The sequence below is a fragment of the Sciurus vulgaris genome, assembly GCF_902686455.1.
Source record: "Sciurus vulgaris genome assembly, chromosome: 11".
NCBI lineage: Eukaryota > Metazoa > Chordata > Mammalia > Rodentia > Sciuridae > Sciurus > Sciurus vulgaris.
This window is the reverse complement of record NC_136472.1, coordinates 64,622,446-64,637,959: the sequence shown is the minus strand read 5'-3', so window position 1 is coordinate 64,637,959 and position 15,514 is coordinate 64,622,446. Positions and strand designations below refer to the sequence as shown.

Genomic DNA, 15,514 nt, shown 5'->3' with positions numbered 1-15,514 from the left:
TTTTCTAGGGTTTTGAGCTGTAGTGTTTTTGTTTATTTGTTGATTTCTACTTCTTTTGTTGAATGCGCCCCATGAAATAAATCTTCCTCTAAGTACTGCTTTCATAGTGTCCCAGAGATTTTGATATGATGTGTCTTTGTTCTCGTTTACTTCTAAGAATTTTTTTATTTCCCTCCTGATGGCTTCTGTTATCCATTCATCATATAATAGTGTATTATTTAATCTCCAGGTATTGGAGAAGTTTCTGTTTTTTATTGTCATTTATTTCTAATTTTAATCCATTATGATCTGATACAGTACAAGGTAGTATCTCTATCTTCTTGTGTTTGCTAACAGTAGCTTTGTGGCATAAAATATGGTCTATTTTAGAGAATGATCCATGTGCTGCTGAGAAGAAAGTGTATTCGTTGTTTGTTGGATGGTATATTCTATATATGTCGGTTAAGTCTAAATTGTTGATTGTGTTATTGAGATCTATGGTTTCTTTATTCAATTTTTGTTTGGAAGATCTATCCAGTGGTGAGAGAGGTGTGTTAAAATCGCCTGGTATTATTGTGTTGTGGTTTATTTGATTTCTGGAATTGAGAAGGATTTGTTTGACGTACATGGATGAGCCAATGTTCGGGGCATAGATATTTATGATTGTTATGTCTTGCTGATTTATGCTTCCCTTAAGCAGTATGTAATGTCCTTCTTCATCCCTTCTGACTAGTTTTGGCTTGAAGTCCACCTTATCTGAAATGAGGATGGATACTCCAGCTTTTTTGCTGTGTCCATGTGCATGGTATGTTTTTTCCCATCCTTTTACCTTTAGTCTGTGGGTATCTCTTTCTATGAGATGAGTCTCTTGCAGGCAGCATATTGTTGGATTTTTCTTTTTAATCCAATCTGCCATTCTATGTCTTTTGATTGATGAGTTCAGGCCATTAACATTCAGGGTTATTATTGTGATATGATTTGTATTCCTAGTCATTTGACTCATTTTTGTTTTTTGACATGATTTGGTTTGTCCTTTATTTGGCTATTCTTTTAGGCTAGTTCTTCCCGTTGCTGATTTGCATTGTTTTTTTTCTCTCTTCCTCATGGACTATTTTGGTGAGAATGTTCTGTAATGCTGGCTTCCTTTTTGTAAAGCCTTTTAGCTTTTGTTTATCATGGAAGGATTTTATTTCGTCGTCAAATCTGAAAGTATGTTTTGCTGGGTATAAGATTTTGGTTGGCATCCGTTTTCTTTCAGGGCTTGGTAAATGTTGTTCCAGGCCCTTTTAGCTTGTAGGGTGTGTATTGAAAAATCTGCTGATGTTCTTATTGGTTTCCCCCTGAATGTAATTTGGTTCTTTTCTCTCACAGCCTTTAAAATTCTGTCTTTATTTTGTATGTTAGGTATTTTCATTATAATGTGCCTTGGTGTGGGTCTGTTGTAATTTTGTGTATTTGGAGTCCTGTAAGCCTCTTGAACTTGATTTTCCATTTCATTCTTCAGATTTGGGAAATTTTCTGATATTATTTCATTGAATAGATTGTTCATTCCTCTGGTTTGTTTCTCTAAGCCATCCTCAATCTCAATAATTCTTAAATTTGGCCTTTTCATGATATCCCATAATTCTTGTAGATTCTGTTCATGATTTCTTACCATCTTTTCTGTTTGGTCAACTTTGTTTTCAAGATTAAATATTTTGTCTTCAATGTCTGAGGTTCTGTCTTCTAGGTGTTCTATTCTATTCGTTATGCTTTCTATGGAGTTTTTAACTTGGTTTATTGTTTCCTTCATTTAAAGGATTTCTGTTTGTTTGTTTGTTTTTTTCAGTTTCTCTAACTCTTTATTGAAATGAAGTGATCTCTTGTTTCCCGTAGTTGCTCTTTTAACTGTTGATTGTTGCGATCATTTAATGTCTGCATTTGCTCTTTCATCTCCTTGTTTGCTTCCCTGATTGTTTTAATTATGTACATCTGAACTCCCTTTCTGACATTTCTTCTGCTGTGCTGTCATTGGGTTTTATTGATATAGTATCTTGGTTTGTTTGGACATTTTCTTCCCTTGTTTTTTCATATTAGTCAAATATCAGTGAGACTCTGAGATATTGCAGATTTCCTCTATTTCCTTATAGTGTCCCTGTAGATTTCCAGTATATCGCCTCCCAGCCTTCAGTAGCCTGAAGTCTTGGAGGAACTTGATAATGCAGTGCTTCTGAAGAAAGCTGCCCCTAGCCCGCTACTGGGTCCAGTGCTGGAGGCTGGTTCTGAGTGGAAATCCTCTCACTGAATGGGCCTGCTCCTAGAAGCGGGCTATAGACAGGGCCTGCCCCGCCTGAGGGAGACAGGCTGCTCGGGGAAATCCTCTCCGTGTCCTGCCTTGGTCCCCGAAGCCGCCGGCGGGCCAGGGCCACCACTGGGTTCTGGGCTTGGGGTTGGTTCTGTGCGGAAAAGCTCTTACTGGGCGGGCCTGCTCCAAGAAGCTGGCTGTGGACCCTGCCTGCCGCTGGAGAGAGCAGGGCTGCTTGGGGAAGACTCTCGCTGCGCTGCCCTGCTCTGAGAAGTTACCCCCTGTCTGGGCCTGCTGCCCGGGCCGAGCTTCACCCGGTAGGAGAGACTCACCCCATGGCTCTATGTTGGTCCGATTCTCTCAGTACCTCCCCTTCTTTAATCCTGAGTTCTGGAGCAAAGGGAGATGTGGTCACCCTCTAGTCCACCATCTTGGATCTCCATCCATGCATCATTTAATTGATCATATTCTCTTCCATTGGCACTAGAATGAATCTAGATTTTTGACCAATTTCTAGCATGATAGAATTCTTTGGCATACATTTTGCCTCTTTACTGATAACTCTGACTTACTTGCTTAACCTTATTTGGGAGTTGATTATTAAAAATGACTGACCTTCTGGGAACTTGTATGGGTCGACCTGTTATTATAATGAGGGACTGTTTTAAATGAGTTTTATTATGAATTCCAGTAGTAGCTACTGTCCCCAGCAGCCTCTACACACATGGAGGTCGAGGCAGCAAAGGCAGGGAAAGAGGGGGACTTGTGACCCCCTACTTTTATTGACCCCAGAGTGTTATCCAAACTGGTTTTGGGGAACTTTAACTGGTGGGTTTAAAGAAAACAGGCAATAGGTTCAAGAGGTGACTGAGAGGTGGTTACTTTAAGTTTACAGGCATATGTATGAATGGTCGGTTCCTTTAAAAGAAGGGACCATTCCTTCCAGCTTGCTAGGAAGAAGAACTGTTTCTGAGTTATCTCTGATCTCCAGCTGGAGCCATTCTTTTGAAATATAGTACTGGAAACTGGGTCAAGGGTGACTGAACTCTGCTTCTAGTATGAAATAGTTAAACATATATTTAAAAATAGATGCCAAGGCAATATAAAATTATAAACACTCACAACAGGGGCATATTGCAGGTCACTTGAATACAGGGCAGTGGTATAGTGGCTCGCTGGAGTTGTCTGGAGTCTACCCTTTTGCCTTCTCCCCACTTCCTGCTGGACAAGTTGCACCACCGGTGCTGAGTGGTCCCATGCACATGCTGACTTGGGCCCTAGGGTCTGATGTGCAGAATGTCAGTTAGAGGCCTTGGTCTTTTCTTTCTGCCCACTAAAAATCATCACTGTGAATTCTTTGACCTGCTGTTAAGAATTGTTTTCCTATTTTTCCTTGTCAGGTTCTGAGAAAATATAGGTTATGCTGTATCCTTGGATGCTAGTCAGAAAATTAGACCATGTTAGAGTTCCTGGAATATTAGTTAATGTCAAAACAATAAACTGCCCTCAGCAAAAAAGAAGTCATTTGTGATTGTTAAGGGCCTTTGTCTGGGGCATGAAAGAGCTTTTATAACAATGGACAAAACTCTGGCTTGAGCAAGGCTGGAGTAAAAGGCAGTGATGTGGCAGTAGGCGCCATGCACCATCTAGTCAGTGCCTGGCACAGCTGCCCTGGGAAGCACTCCTGGGCTCAGCCTCCCACAGTTTCTTCAACAGCCAGTGCTTCTCTCATTAGTGAGAGCCAGGACCTCAATGGGAAATGGATGGTCCTTCTTTCTGTTCTAGAACTGAGAATGACTCTGCCACCTTCTCTCACCTGGGTAGTACCTTGGGGAGGGGTGGGATGAGAGGAGGGAAGAGGGGCCTTTTCTCACGGAGAGAGGTTGGAGAGCCTACTTGCAATGTTGAAATGCAGAGAAATGAGCCAGAACAAGGTGGACCAACCCTGGGCCTCTCTAACCTGCTTATTTGCACAATAATGACTTTCCTTTGGGGTAGTAATCACCTGCTTCATAAATATTGGAGCATTGATATCACCAGGACCAGCCCAGGTTATCAGGATAATAACTTTCCCATTTAGCAATGACATCTACTTTTTCAGACTCCCAACCCATTAAATGACCTATTGTGGGCCACTGCTTTCATCCTGTCATTTGATATGGAGGAAGTGAGCATTGGTGGTATTGGGGCCAGCTCAATGCCATTAGCAGCTCCTTCTCTCTTCCCTGCCTATAACCAGGTCAGACACACCCTAGAAAGTGACAGCTCCTGTCTCTGCTCAGAACATTTTATAAGATTCTGTCTATATACTCTGCTGTTTTACATCCTCTCCCTTTCCTCTGTTTTCTGTAGTTGCTGGCTATTTGTATTCTCTATGTTTTCCCTCAGCTTAACTCTTTGAGATCCTCTATCTGTTTTTTAGGTTCTACTCAAGATGTTCTATGTAGCTTGCTTCTCTGAGCTGTAGCACTATAGAAATATGGTATGTCAACCTGGCTGCCAGAGTCTTCATCAGGGTAGAATTGTGGTGGGAAGGGATGTGTGTGTAGAATGATGTTCAGGATGGACTTCCATGCTGCAAGATGTGCCTTGGCTCTGGAGAACCCTGGCATGAAAGTTCTCAAGATCCATGCAGTAGTTGTTCCCACATAATTCCTTAATGAATAGTACCAGCTCCCTGGTTTCAAAGAACAGACCCTTACTGGATGCAGTGGTGACTCCTGTAATCCCAGCCACTCTGAAGACTGAGGCAGAAGGATCACAAGTCTAAGGCCAACCTTGGCAAATTAGCAAAAACCTTAAGCAACTTAGTGGAAACCCTGTATCAAAAAATAAGAGGGATGGGATGTAGCTCAGTGGTTAAAGCACTCCTGGGTTCAATCGACAGTGCCAAACTGAAAAAGTGTAGACCCTCACTGTTGCTCTGACTCTGGCAGGCTGTGCCTCTAGCTGAACCAGACCCAGCACGTCCAGTCAAGTCAAGCACTGCTGGCCTGGAGCTTCGTGGAGGCCTCCAGGCCAAGGGGTGAGGTCATCAGGGTGGTTGCACCACTTCCAAGGAACACACCTTTCAGTGGCATGTGGTCTGATCCTCCTTGTAGTAGTTTTGTAATCTGTGGCTTCCTGTTTTGGTAGATGGTTTTGCTCATATAATCAATGAAACTGTCCTCACAAATTGCATACATTGCACACTCCATTTGGAAGCAGGTAATGATTTTCTAACTTTGTAATTGTATTCTTCTCCCATCTTTAGTCCCAGGCAAATCACCACGGTGCTGCTAGCAATGAAACCTACCAGGAACGCCTGGCACGTCTAGAAGGAGATAAGGAGTCCCTCATATTACAGGTGGGTGCTTTTGGATGGAAACAGTATACCTGTTATCTGTAGCTCTTTATCTTCCCCAAGTGATAGGGGCTTTCTCTGTTGGAGTACTCCTGCTCTCAGAGTATGTTTTTCAACACTTTTCTTTAAAAGTAGAAAGTAACTGTGGGCATAATTTAGCTGACTTGTGGGGGACTGTGAATTCATTCATTTATATCATTCATCACTGAGCACCTGCCTCTACACACTCGAAGCCCTGTGGCCAGGTTGATTACCTGGTGCTAAGAATGAACAAAACGGGTCCTGTCCTCAGGATCACAGTCTTGTAAGGGAGATGAGTTACATCCTCATGTCACTAATAAAATGTCTGAGAGTGATGCAGGCCTCAGGGTAATCAAGTCTTAAGTGTCTGAAGCTAAATCTAGACTGATCACATTGATGCCAAATGCCCTGGAGCTGGTAACATGGGCTAAGCCTTTGATGGCTCTCTTGTTCCTCAAACAGAGGAACTCCTAAACTTCTCACAGAGAAAGCAAGCCAAAGAAACTTTCTTACTTCTGAAAGCCTGTGTTCCTTGGTACTATATGAAGTTAGGCATTCTTACAGGAAGGCTACTACTGAAGGAGGAGCTCTGCTGTGTTAGCCTCAAATACATAAATCAATTTAGCAAGCTTTGAGGTCTGTTATGTATCAGACATTAATTGACAGTTTGAGAAAATAAAGATTAATATCTTAATCGCAGCTCCTTAAAAAACTTCAAGGGTAATGAATAAGACTGGGGTGGAATGGAGGGGATTTGCACCTTAGTTTTGTTCTTTTCATTTCAGTGATTTTAAAATAACTCATTCATTATAAAATAATTGAGTATCTACAACTTATCTTGTCAGACAAGTTTTAGGTGCTGGATATACAAGTGAACAAAACAGATCAAGTCCCTGTTCTTGTAGAGAGAGAAAGAGAGGCAGAGGGTGGGATGGGGTAGGGAGAGGATAACAATAAACAAACCAATACATAAAATATTTATGGTGGTGTTAGGTATTTGGGAGAGAAGTAAAGCCAGATAAGGAAGTCAGGGAAGACCTCCCTGGCAGGAGAACACTAAGAGGCAAGTTGTGCTGATACCTGGAGAAATACATTCCTGTGGAGGCAAGGGTCAGTCCAGCCCACACACTGAGACAGGAGCACACTTAGTGTGCAGGAAGAACAGCAAGGGCCATCGTGTATACAGTCCCCACTATGAAGAAAGGGGGTTGGGAGCCACCTTCAGAGAGCAGGGCTGGATTTTACAGCCCAGATGTTTTGAAGCATGTGTAATTTGAAACTCCATCCTAATGACATGATTAATGAAAAAGTATCCAATTTAGAATTTTGTAGTAAACAGTATGAAATTGCAAACTTTTGAACTGGGACCCTTTGTGATTGAAATAACACATTTCTATTTAGAAAGGATTATAATTTAATAAAGAAGTCCTGTGTAATAATGCTATTACATCCATTTTTAAAATTTCTTGAATAATCTCTATTAAAATAATCTTAACACAGTTGGGAAGCTACTTACCAGGAAGCAGAAGATAACCCCCATGGTTTCTGGGCAAACTTGTGGACAGACTCTGAAAGAAGCTCTTATGTGTTACTCCTGTTCTGCTTCCTGGTAGCCTACTGGAGTTGGTTAGACAGATCCTCAGTTGGGTACAGCCTCTTGCTTAATTCCCACAGCAGTTTAGCCAGACTGAATTGATTGGAGTCCTTGGTCCAGGATGTGTTCCTGTTTACTTTTCTATTTGTAGAACACAGGACAAACACACATAACAAAATATTTTGCTTCTAGGATTAATTAAAAGCAAAATAAAAATCTTTATCTAAATTATAGTGTAATTCCTTTAAGGCAAAGATTTCATTCCTTTCCCCCCTACTTTTATATCTCCCTTACCTAATATTATGCGTAGTATGTAGAAGAGGCTCAAAATATATTTCTCTGTATTGAATGAAGGTCACATTCTAGGATTGTTATGTTTTGTGCCAATTTTCTACACTTCACCATTCCATTACTTAGTGTAGTGGTCTCAAGATCCCTTTAGTCTATGTGCAGCTGCGCTATGAGCTATAGAATTCTGGAGACTATATATTATTCCTCAGGGTACCACAGCACATGGCCCCGAGGCTTGGAGTAGCCTCATAATGGGATTAACCATAAAATATACTTTCCAAACAGGACTCTGATTCCAGAGAGCAGAACCTATCCCTCAGAATCCTACTCTTTTGAAAGTGGAGTTAGTAGTTGAAATGTCAAACAAGAATAAAAAACAGACAAGCAACAAAAACACAAAAAGGCTTATTGTTTTTAAGATGGGCCTGTTGACAGAGGAGCCCAATTTTTTAATTAAAGTTGAAATGTTAGCATGCTATGCATCACATCAGAACTATGTTTCAATTAATTCATTCATTATTGGGAGCATAGAAATGGAAGGATTAAGACCTATTAATTTAGATTCATTTCTTTTAAATGAAACTTTCTAATTCATAAAGTTTATTTAAACACTCATAAATGAACTCACATTATCTCTTTCATGCGCCATCTATCATTCGATTATAGATTGAGAAATAATTTAGAATAATCTATTTGTGAACAACAATGACTCCACCCCAAAAGTATTACCTACTATTGATTGCTTTGCTTTTGGGAGGCCACTCATTCTCTCTCTTCCTCTTCCTGATTTGAGCTATCTCTTAATGAAAGAAAAGAAAAAAGAGAAGAAAGGGGGAGAAGCAGAAAAGAAAAGAAAGACAGGGAGTACTCTGGGATAGTCCTGCAAATAGAGAAGGCTATGAAACCTCACAGTATGTATTTAGGGCATAATTAATTTAAGTGACTTATTATAAGTGGGTTTTTATTATGTTTCCAACAAAGAATCTCAGGGTCCTCAGAAAAATGACTCTTTTCTGCTGTGTATGTGCAATGTGGCTTCTGTATATGTATGACTTAGAGTCATGTTTTGGCCTGTGAAGCACAAAAACCTTTCTGGAGCCAAGTTTTGTCAGTGCTAATACATGCCCTTTGTGTCCCACATTCCTTAATTACTTCAAAACAGTTGCCTGATAGGTGAGCAGTCCTCACACCCTTAAGAGAGAGCTTAGGTCATTGGTTGGTTTCCACAGAGGTTTGGATTGCTCTTCCACATGAGGTGGCAGAAGCCCTGGCAAGCCAGCTGAGATATGCCTTGAGGTCGCACTGCCCTATTAGAGGAATCAGGAGCAGGAGTCCAGCCCAGAGGCAGCTCTGCTGGCTGTTGGGTGCTTTTCTCTGAAGTCTGTCAAGAGCAGGAATGTGATCAACATCATATAGTCATTGACTGAGACTCCCTGGTAAGGTAAGAATCCAGCTAGTGTTGCCTTCCCCCAGCTTCCACTCATCTAAAAGAAAACTCTCCCTCCCTTGCTCATGAGTCAGTGTTGCACTTTCACTGCGCACACACAGTGGGGAAACTTTGCTTCCATACAATCCCTGCTACTCTACTGTTGCTTTATTTCCTGGAACAGGTGAGTGTTCTCACAGACCAAGTGGAAGCTCAAGGAGAGAAGATTCGGGACCTAGAAGTGTGTCTGGAAGGACACCAGGTGAAACTCAATGCTGCTGAAGAAATGCTTCAACAGGTAAGGTCAGGTGGGATGAAAGGGCCCTGGGCTTGAATCAGCTCATGGGTTAAAGCCCAGAAGTCCTCTGCTTATTTTCCCATCCTGCCTGGAGGTGGGTCTGGCTGCTCAGTGTGCAGTGTTTAGACAGCAGGTGAAACCAGCCTGAGAGTGAGGGTGGGGAAGGGCTGGCCTGGGTGGAATAACCTGCTGAGCTGGTTAGACGGATTCCCAGGCCACACTTTCTCCAGGCCTGGTACTGTGAGCTTCACTGGCTCCGCCACCCTCATCTTATCACAGGAACCACAGTTCGACTGCTAGTGGCATCTGGGGTTTTAGAATGTCAATTTGTCAGCTTATTTTCTGCTCTTTTGCCACTCTTATTTTACTCTCTCATTCTGTAGTTTTCTTTGATACAAATTATTACATAAATAGCATCTTAATATAACTTAATAGGCATCAAACTGAAAAAAATTAGCTGCTTCCCTAATGTTCACATAATGTCCTCTTCTTTCCTTTTGGTTGTGTTTATATGTGCTCACAATCATTTACAAAACTGTGGTCACACACAGATACAATGTGCTTTCAGGTTTTGTGGGATTAATAGCACATAGTGATTTATTTCCATTTTAAAAATTTTGCTGTATAGTCATCCTTACTGTCATTTACAGTAGTTTTTTTTTTCAGTCAATTGACTTAACCATTCTTTTCCTGAATAGTTTTACTGTATTGTAAAATGAGCTGAAGTCATTACAAAAGGATGCTGAATTTTTATCGTCTTTTCAGATTCTATTGAGATGCTTATTAGATTTTTAAATTAAATCTATTAAGTTTTATTTAAATTAAATCATTCTTTGAATTTTCAGTTATTTTTAAAATTAAACCATTCCTGAAGTTTATGTGTATATGCTTTGTAACTCCCAATATGGTACTTGGCATATTAAAGGCATTCACCATTTCTTTAAAAAACAAAAATCATTTCTTTAGAGTGGGTGGATTCAATTGGATAACTGCTTATAAACTTTTCCCTCAAGCGCCAGCTTTTAAGATCAGCCTAAAATTAAAATGTTTCTTGACAATATAGTAATAAACACGGTTGGATTTTACCTTTTGTCTTAAAATAAAACATCTTAGTTCTAGTGTTTCATTTGAAGAACTTAAAGGGGAAAAAAAAAAAACAAGGGAAGTCAGTATTTGTATGCATATGTCTTCATAAAAGCTAGTTTCAACAATTGCTAGCTTATCTTTTCATAACCAATTAATAAGTTAACCTATTCTTGGCTCCATTTGGTTTTCTTTTTAGATTCATATTCCATTTCTTTTGCTTACAATATTCCCTGAAAATCTGAGTAGCAAAAGGAGTCAATTCTTTTGTTGTTGTCATTGCTGAATATTTCTTTTGAAGACTCAGGAAAGAAAATAATGGGAAAAATAGATGTTAAAAAATCTCAAATGAGAGGGGAGCATTTTCATGAAGAATGCATAAAATATCTCTCTAGATTGTATTTTCAAGTCTGCACAAGTGTGGTTTTGAGGTGGGGAGGATAAGGGAGGAAGATGAGGGAGTGTTGTGAACAATCCAAAAAGAAACCACAAAAATTTGAATGCAGAAAGGAACACGTGAGAAAAATGTCAGAAGGTTGATATTTCAGGAACGTGGTGTCTGGTGAGTAACCACATAATCAGAGGTCAGAGAATGACTGCATTGTAGTGCCTGAGTTATCTGCCTGGCTGCCCTGGATTCTCTTCTGGACTGCTGTGCATCTCTCTTTGGCAGTGTTTCTACTCCATCCTCAGAGTCTCTGTGTTAGTAGTCTCATGTAGGTGCCCAGCACCACATGGAGAGTGGTTGGAATTACCCCATGGATGGCATTTTAGACTTTTTAAAACATCTTAAGATCAATTACCCTTTGTATCTGTTTTTTTTCTAGATTTTCTTTCTTGTGTGCAATGAGTGAGGTATCAGCATTTATTTGACTGTGCCTTAGAAGTGAATGTTGTGACCTGATATATTTGGGAATATGATACCTCTTTATTTACTACTTTTGGGTTGTAAAGATTTTCCTGAGCTCGACTGAGTTACTTTTGTGCTCATAAGCTTTCATTGTGTTCTCTCAATCTTTCAAAGGTAAAATTTGTTGACACATTGTGAGTTTAAGTCATGGGACACATTTGAGTGTCTCAAGTTTTTTGCACATGCTATTGTCTTCTTGAAATCTGTTTGATGCTGTTTGTAAAGATTCTTGATTCTTGCACCACAATGTTAATGCAATGCCATCTGTAGCCTAGAGTATGTACATGTACTCTGAACTGGGGGCAGGCAGAGACCTGTCCAAATTGGCTGAGATATACTGAGCTGTAGGGCTCTTGGCTTCTGGTGGTAGGAGCAAGAATGACTCTTAGCCTAGGGGCAGAGAATGGAGGCAAATAATTGCCTCATTCTGCGAGCCTCAGATCATTTCTGTCCTGAGCCAAGCCTGGCCTATCACTCTGAATGAGGTCCTTTTCCTGTCTCCAATGGGTCCTTCTGACTGCCTGCAGACATAGTGCATCCCTAGGGATGCTGCTTCTGATATCCTGCACATTGAATGCATCCTAATGGTGGCAGCTACTATTCAACTCTAGTTAACTGCCTGTATAGGCCATATAATCCTTGGTAGTCCTATTTTCCACAAAAAGCTCAGAGTCCGGAATTAAAGATTTAAAGGTGTCTATTTTTATATATTGACAACTAAAAATGCTATGCGAATCAGAGTACACATCTGTGGGTCAAGACTAGCATGCAAGCCTCCAATCTGAAATCTACTCTAGACTTTACTGCCTTTGCTGACTGAAATATCATTGGGGGACTTAAGGAACCTCAAATGAGCATAGCCTAAACCCTGTACTCATACAGGTTCCAGCAGGCCCATCACATAGCTGCTCTCATCCCCAGTGTCAACCTCTTCAGGAGCCCAAAAGGAAGAGTTAGTCTCCCACCCAACTCATGAGCCTAGTCCCTGCTCATTGCTTATCTCCCAGCTTCCAGCCATTTTCATCTTCATTTGAACTCATTCACCCTCCAGAAGGAGAGAGCATGAAATCCCCTTTTGAGGTTAGACAGGCATACCAGAAACAAAGAGTCAGCACAAGGGCAGATACACACGAGCAGCGCATAGACTGGGGACACAGTTGAGGGTGAAATGTCTTGTCTGCAATCCTTCTCTGGGTTCAGTGTGGGAAGCTCTGAGTATGCCTGAGAACTGTCTGCAGAAGTATCTTCTTAGATTATGGTCTCAGACTCATTGAGCATGTCTGGCTTTCCCAGGAAACCTTCCCCATTAAGAGAAGACATTTCTCAGGAAATGTATACATGGGTCTTTAAGTGGGGGACAACCTGAGTCAGCTTCATTGGTCTAGGACTATCTGGGCCTGGATATAGAGCTCTTGGGGTGGGGGCATTGATGGGGACTGTCTCTGGTCCTTGAGAGTGTCTGCACATTGCCCAGCTACACAATGAAGCCAGGGCCCAGAATTGCACCCCAGGAATATAAGCCGATTCAGTGACTTTCTCATGATTTGCTCAGACTGTGCTAGTGACAAAATCTCTGTATCTGGAAAGGCTCACCTGGATCTGTTGGTATATTTCAGGTCCCTGGTGGCTTTTTCTAAAGTGGCCTTTGTGAGTTTTCTGAGGTCCAGTTTGTTCCTGCAGTGAGTTCCTCTGCCTTGATCACTGACCCTTCTCCAGAGGAGATGATCTCAGGGAAGAATCTCATGGCACCTGGTGGATCAGAGGTTTTACAAAGGGCTGTCAGCAACATGGAACATTTTCCCCAGTAACTGGCTATTTACAGATATAGTTAACATCAAGAACAGAAATGATATTCAGTGCCAAAAGGAAAACCTCCCTTTCTTTGTGAGGATACTACCCAATTGCTGTGGGAAACTTTGGGTGACACCAGCCTCTGTTTTCAGGTCTCCCATTGACCTAGAGTGTCTGGTTTTAGTCAGCTTCATTGCTCTGGATGCCTTTAGGTGAAGTGCGCAGAATGACAAGTGTAGGAGATTGGGTCAGTGGACATGAGCTTCCAAAACTGATTACTCGCAGTTGATCTGGAAAGGTCAATGGACATGTTTTTCTTAATTGTAGATACAAGGGTACAATGTGGACTTTACATCACCCAACTCGATTACCACCTAGAATTGTAGAATTATTCTTGTATTTTAAAAATACACTATCATGCAAATGACGTGTACAAATCAAGACATTGAGCAGGGGATTATGGGACCTAGGACACTTGCTCAGTGCCTGGCTAGTAAAGAGGTGTTTCTCAGAGAGAATATTAAACAGATCCATGTACATGATCTAGAAGAAGCACAGATCTGTCCAAGGAGGTAAGACACTGAGTCATGTGTGAAGAAAATAGGCATTTCCCAAATATTCCCTAAAACTCCCTCTGGGAGATTTATGAGGCACAAATAACAAGTTTTATTTTTTTTTTCATGTTTATCTTATTTGATATTGGGTCTCTAAACCACAGCAAGACAAATAAGTTTTTTTCATGTTTATCTTATTTGATATTGGGTCTCTAAACCACAGCAAGGTGGTTTACAGGTGAGACTGAGGTTCAGAAAGATGGTTTAGTTAGTGGAGATTGAATCTGAACTCAAACTTTCGTTAACTGTAAGCACTGCTTCTCTGCACAGTGTTACTCATGATTCAGACTTCCCGGCAAGACTCAGGCCTTTTGCATCAAAGGGCAAAGGAACATATTTTTTCTTTCATGTCTTTCCATGGCCCATTATTTCATTCTAGTTTCAGATTGCCAGTCTGGTCACAGTGCTCTGTCATTGGTCAGTAATTCCCTGGGTCATATTCCACACTTAAAGATGGAGGTAATTGCTTCAACATGTGGCCTTTTAAAGAGAGAATAAGTTGAAAGGCAAATTCTTTTTATCAGCTCTAGTCAGAACCTGAGCTTGGGCAAAAGGAAATGATGAGTTGCTCTAAGATGTAAACTAACTTTCATCTCTGAGAAAGGAGATGTATTTGTCCTTCTGGAACAGATTAGTAGTAGTGGGGAAGTGAGAGAAGTGAGTGATAATTTTGTCCACTGTTTTTCCTGAGGCATCATTAGCCAGTTTCATGATCCTTCATAGTAAGTGAAACAAACCTACCATACCCCTCCCTCCTCATCCCTACAGGAAACCTTGAAACAATTAGGAGCAAGCAGAATGCTGTTTATGAAACCTTTGCCCCTTATCCTCAGCCCCCTGCCACCCCACACCTCCCCTCCCCACACATCATGGTAGCTGCAGGACTCCTGGAGATTCCCAGCAGGATTACACCCTGAAAATCAGGATGCTGACTGTGGGGCAAACCTTGCTTGGGGAGGATGTCAGTGCTCCAGAAAAGTAGACTGGATCCAGATCTGAGCCAGTCCTGAGGATGAGAACTAGAGAGTCATGAATGTTTTCTTTAAAGTATAGCAGAAGAGACGGAGAGGAAAAAAGAAAGGCCAGGAAAACCTGGAAGAGGGAAGATGGGATGGCAAGGAGTATCTTATACCAGTTGATGAAGTGGAATCTGTTAAGAGCCAAAAAGCATAAGTCAGTTTGCCTGCACTTTACCACTACCACTAACCTCTTCCGGAAGGACAAATACATCGCCTTTCTCAGAAAGGAAAGAGAATTTAATGTCAGAGCAACCTGTCATTTTCATTGTTGCTTCTGATAATTTAGATATTGGTTCCCAGAACCAGAACTATTTCTTGTACCCTGCTTGTGAAGGCAGAAACCAGATTTCAGGCAGGCTATCTTGTTGAGAAGATGAGGCAGCAGAGGTAGATTATTTTAAGAACTTGGTTATGAAGAGGGGTTGGAAAGGGTAGAAAAACATAGCACTTACACACACAGCATGTACTTACCCAGGGAGAGGACATGGGAGTTGATGGTGGTAACTTGAGGGGCATTCAGGGTCAAGAAGGGAGTTTCTTAAGAATGTCAGAAATTTGATCATGTTTATAGCCTGAGGAATGGGAGCTGATGGTGAGGAGAGATTAGATGCCTGTCAGAGTGGATGATTGATGGTCCTACCCTAGACTAGTACAGAGCTTACTGAGCACTCCTCAAAGGCAGCACAGAGGTGAAGGAGGCTGGGGCTATGTGAATGGGAGTCATTCTTAGTGACCAGCTAGAGAGAGAAGCAGTTCCATAAGCCAGGAGACAAAGTCAAAGATAACTTTAAGTTCTGTCAGGTCGTGTGATGATGCCTGAAGAATCTGGAGACTGAGAAATGGCAAGAGACAGGAAGGTCA

The 15,514-nt window shown here is 41.3% G+C and overlaps 1 protein-coding gene and 1 long non-coding RNA gene across 23 annotated transcripts in view; one reads left to right on the top strand and one right to left on the bottom strand.

Annotated features, from left to right (window-relative positions):
• Positions 1-8,621, bottom strand: part of LOC306641002 — a 73,605-nt gene extending 64,984 nt beyond the window's left edge. Inside the window, exon 1 of the long non-coding RNA XR_013757984.1 lies at positions 7,144-8,621. This is a non-coding gene — a long non-coding RNA (uncharacterized lncRNA). The remainder of the gene's footprint in view (positions 1-7,143) is intronic.
• Positions 1-15,514, top strand: part of PPFIBP2 (PPFIA binding protein 2) — a 153,065-nt gene that overhangs the window by 78,397 nt on the left and 59,154 nt on the right. For 20 of the 22 annotated variants that reach the window (XM_079105721.1, XM_079105720.1, XM_079105709.1 and 17 more), the window contains 2 exons: positions 5,517-5,609; positions 9,123-9,236. In XM_079105721.1, the coding sequence (XP_078961847.1) occupies positions 5,517-5,609; positions 9,123-9,236 (207 nt within the window). Of the gene's footprint in view, positions 1-5,516; positions 5,610-8,811; positions 8,954-9,122; positions 9,237-10,348; positions 15,511-15,514 lie in introns of those variants that run through there. The other 2 variants (XM_079105716.1, XM_079105713.1) reach the window with 2 other exon arrangements.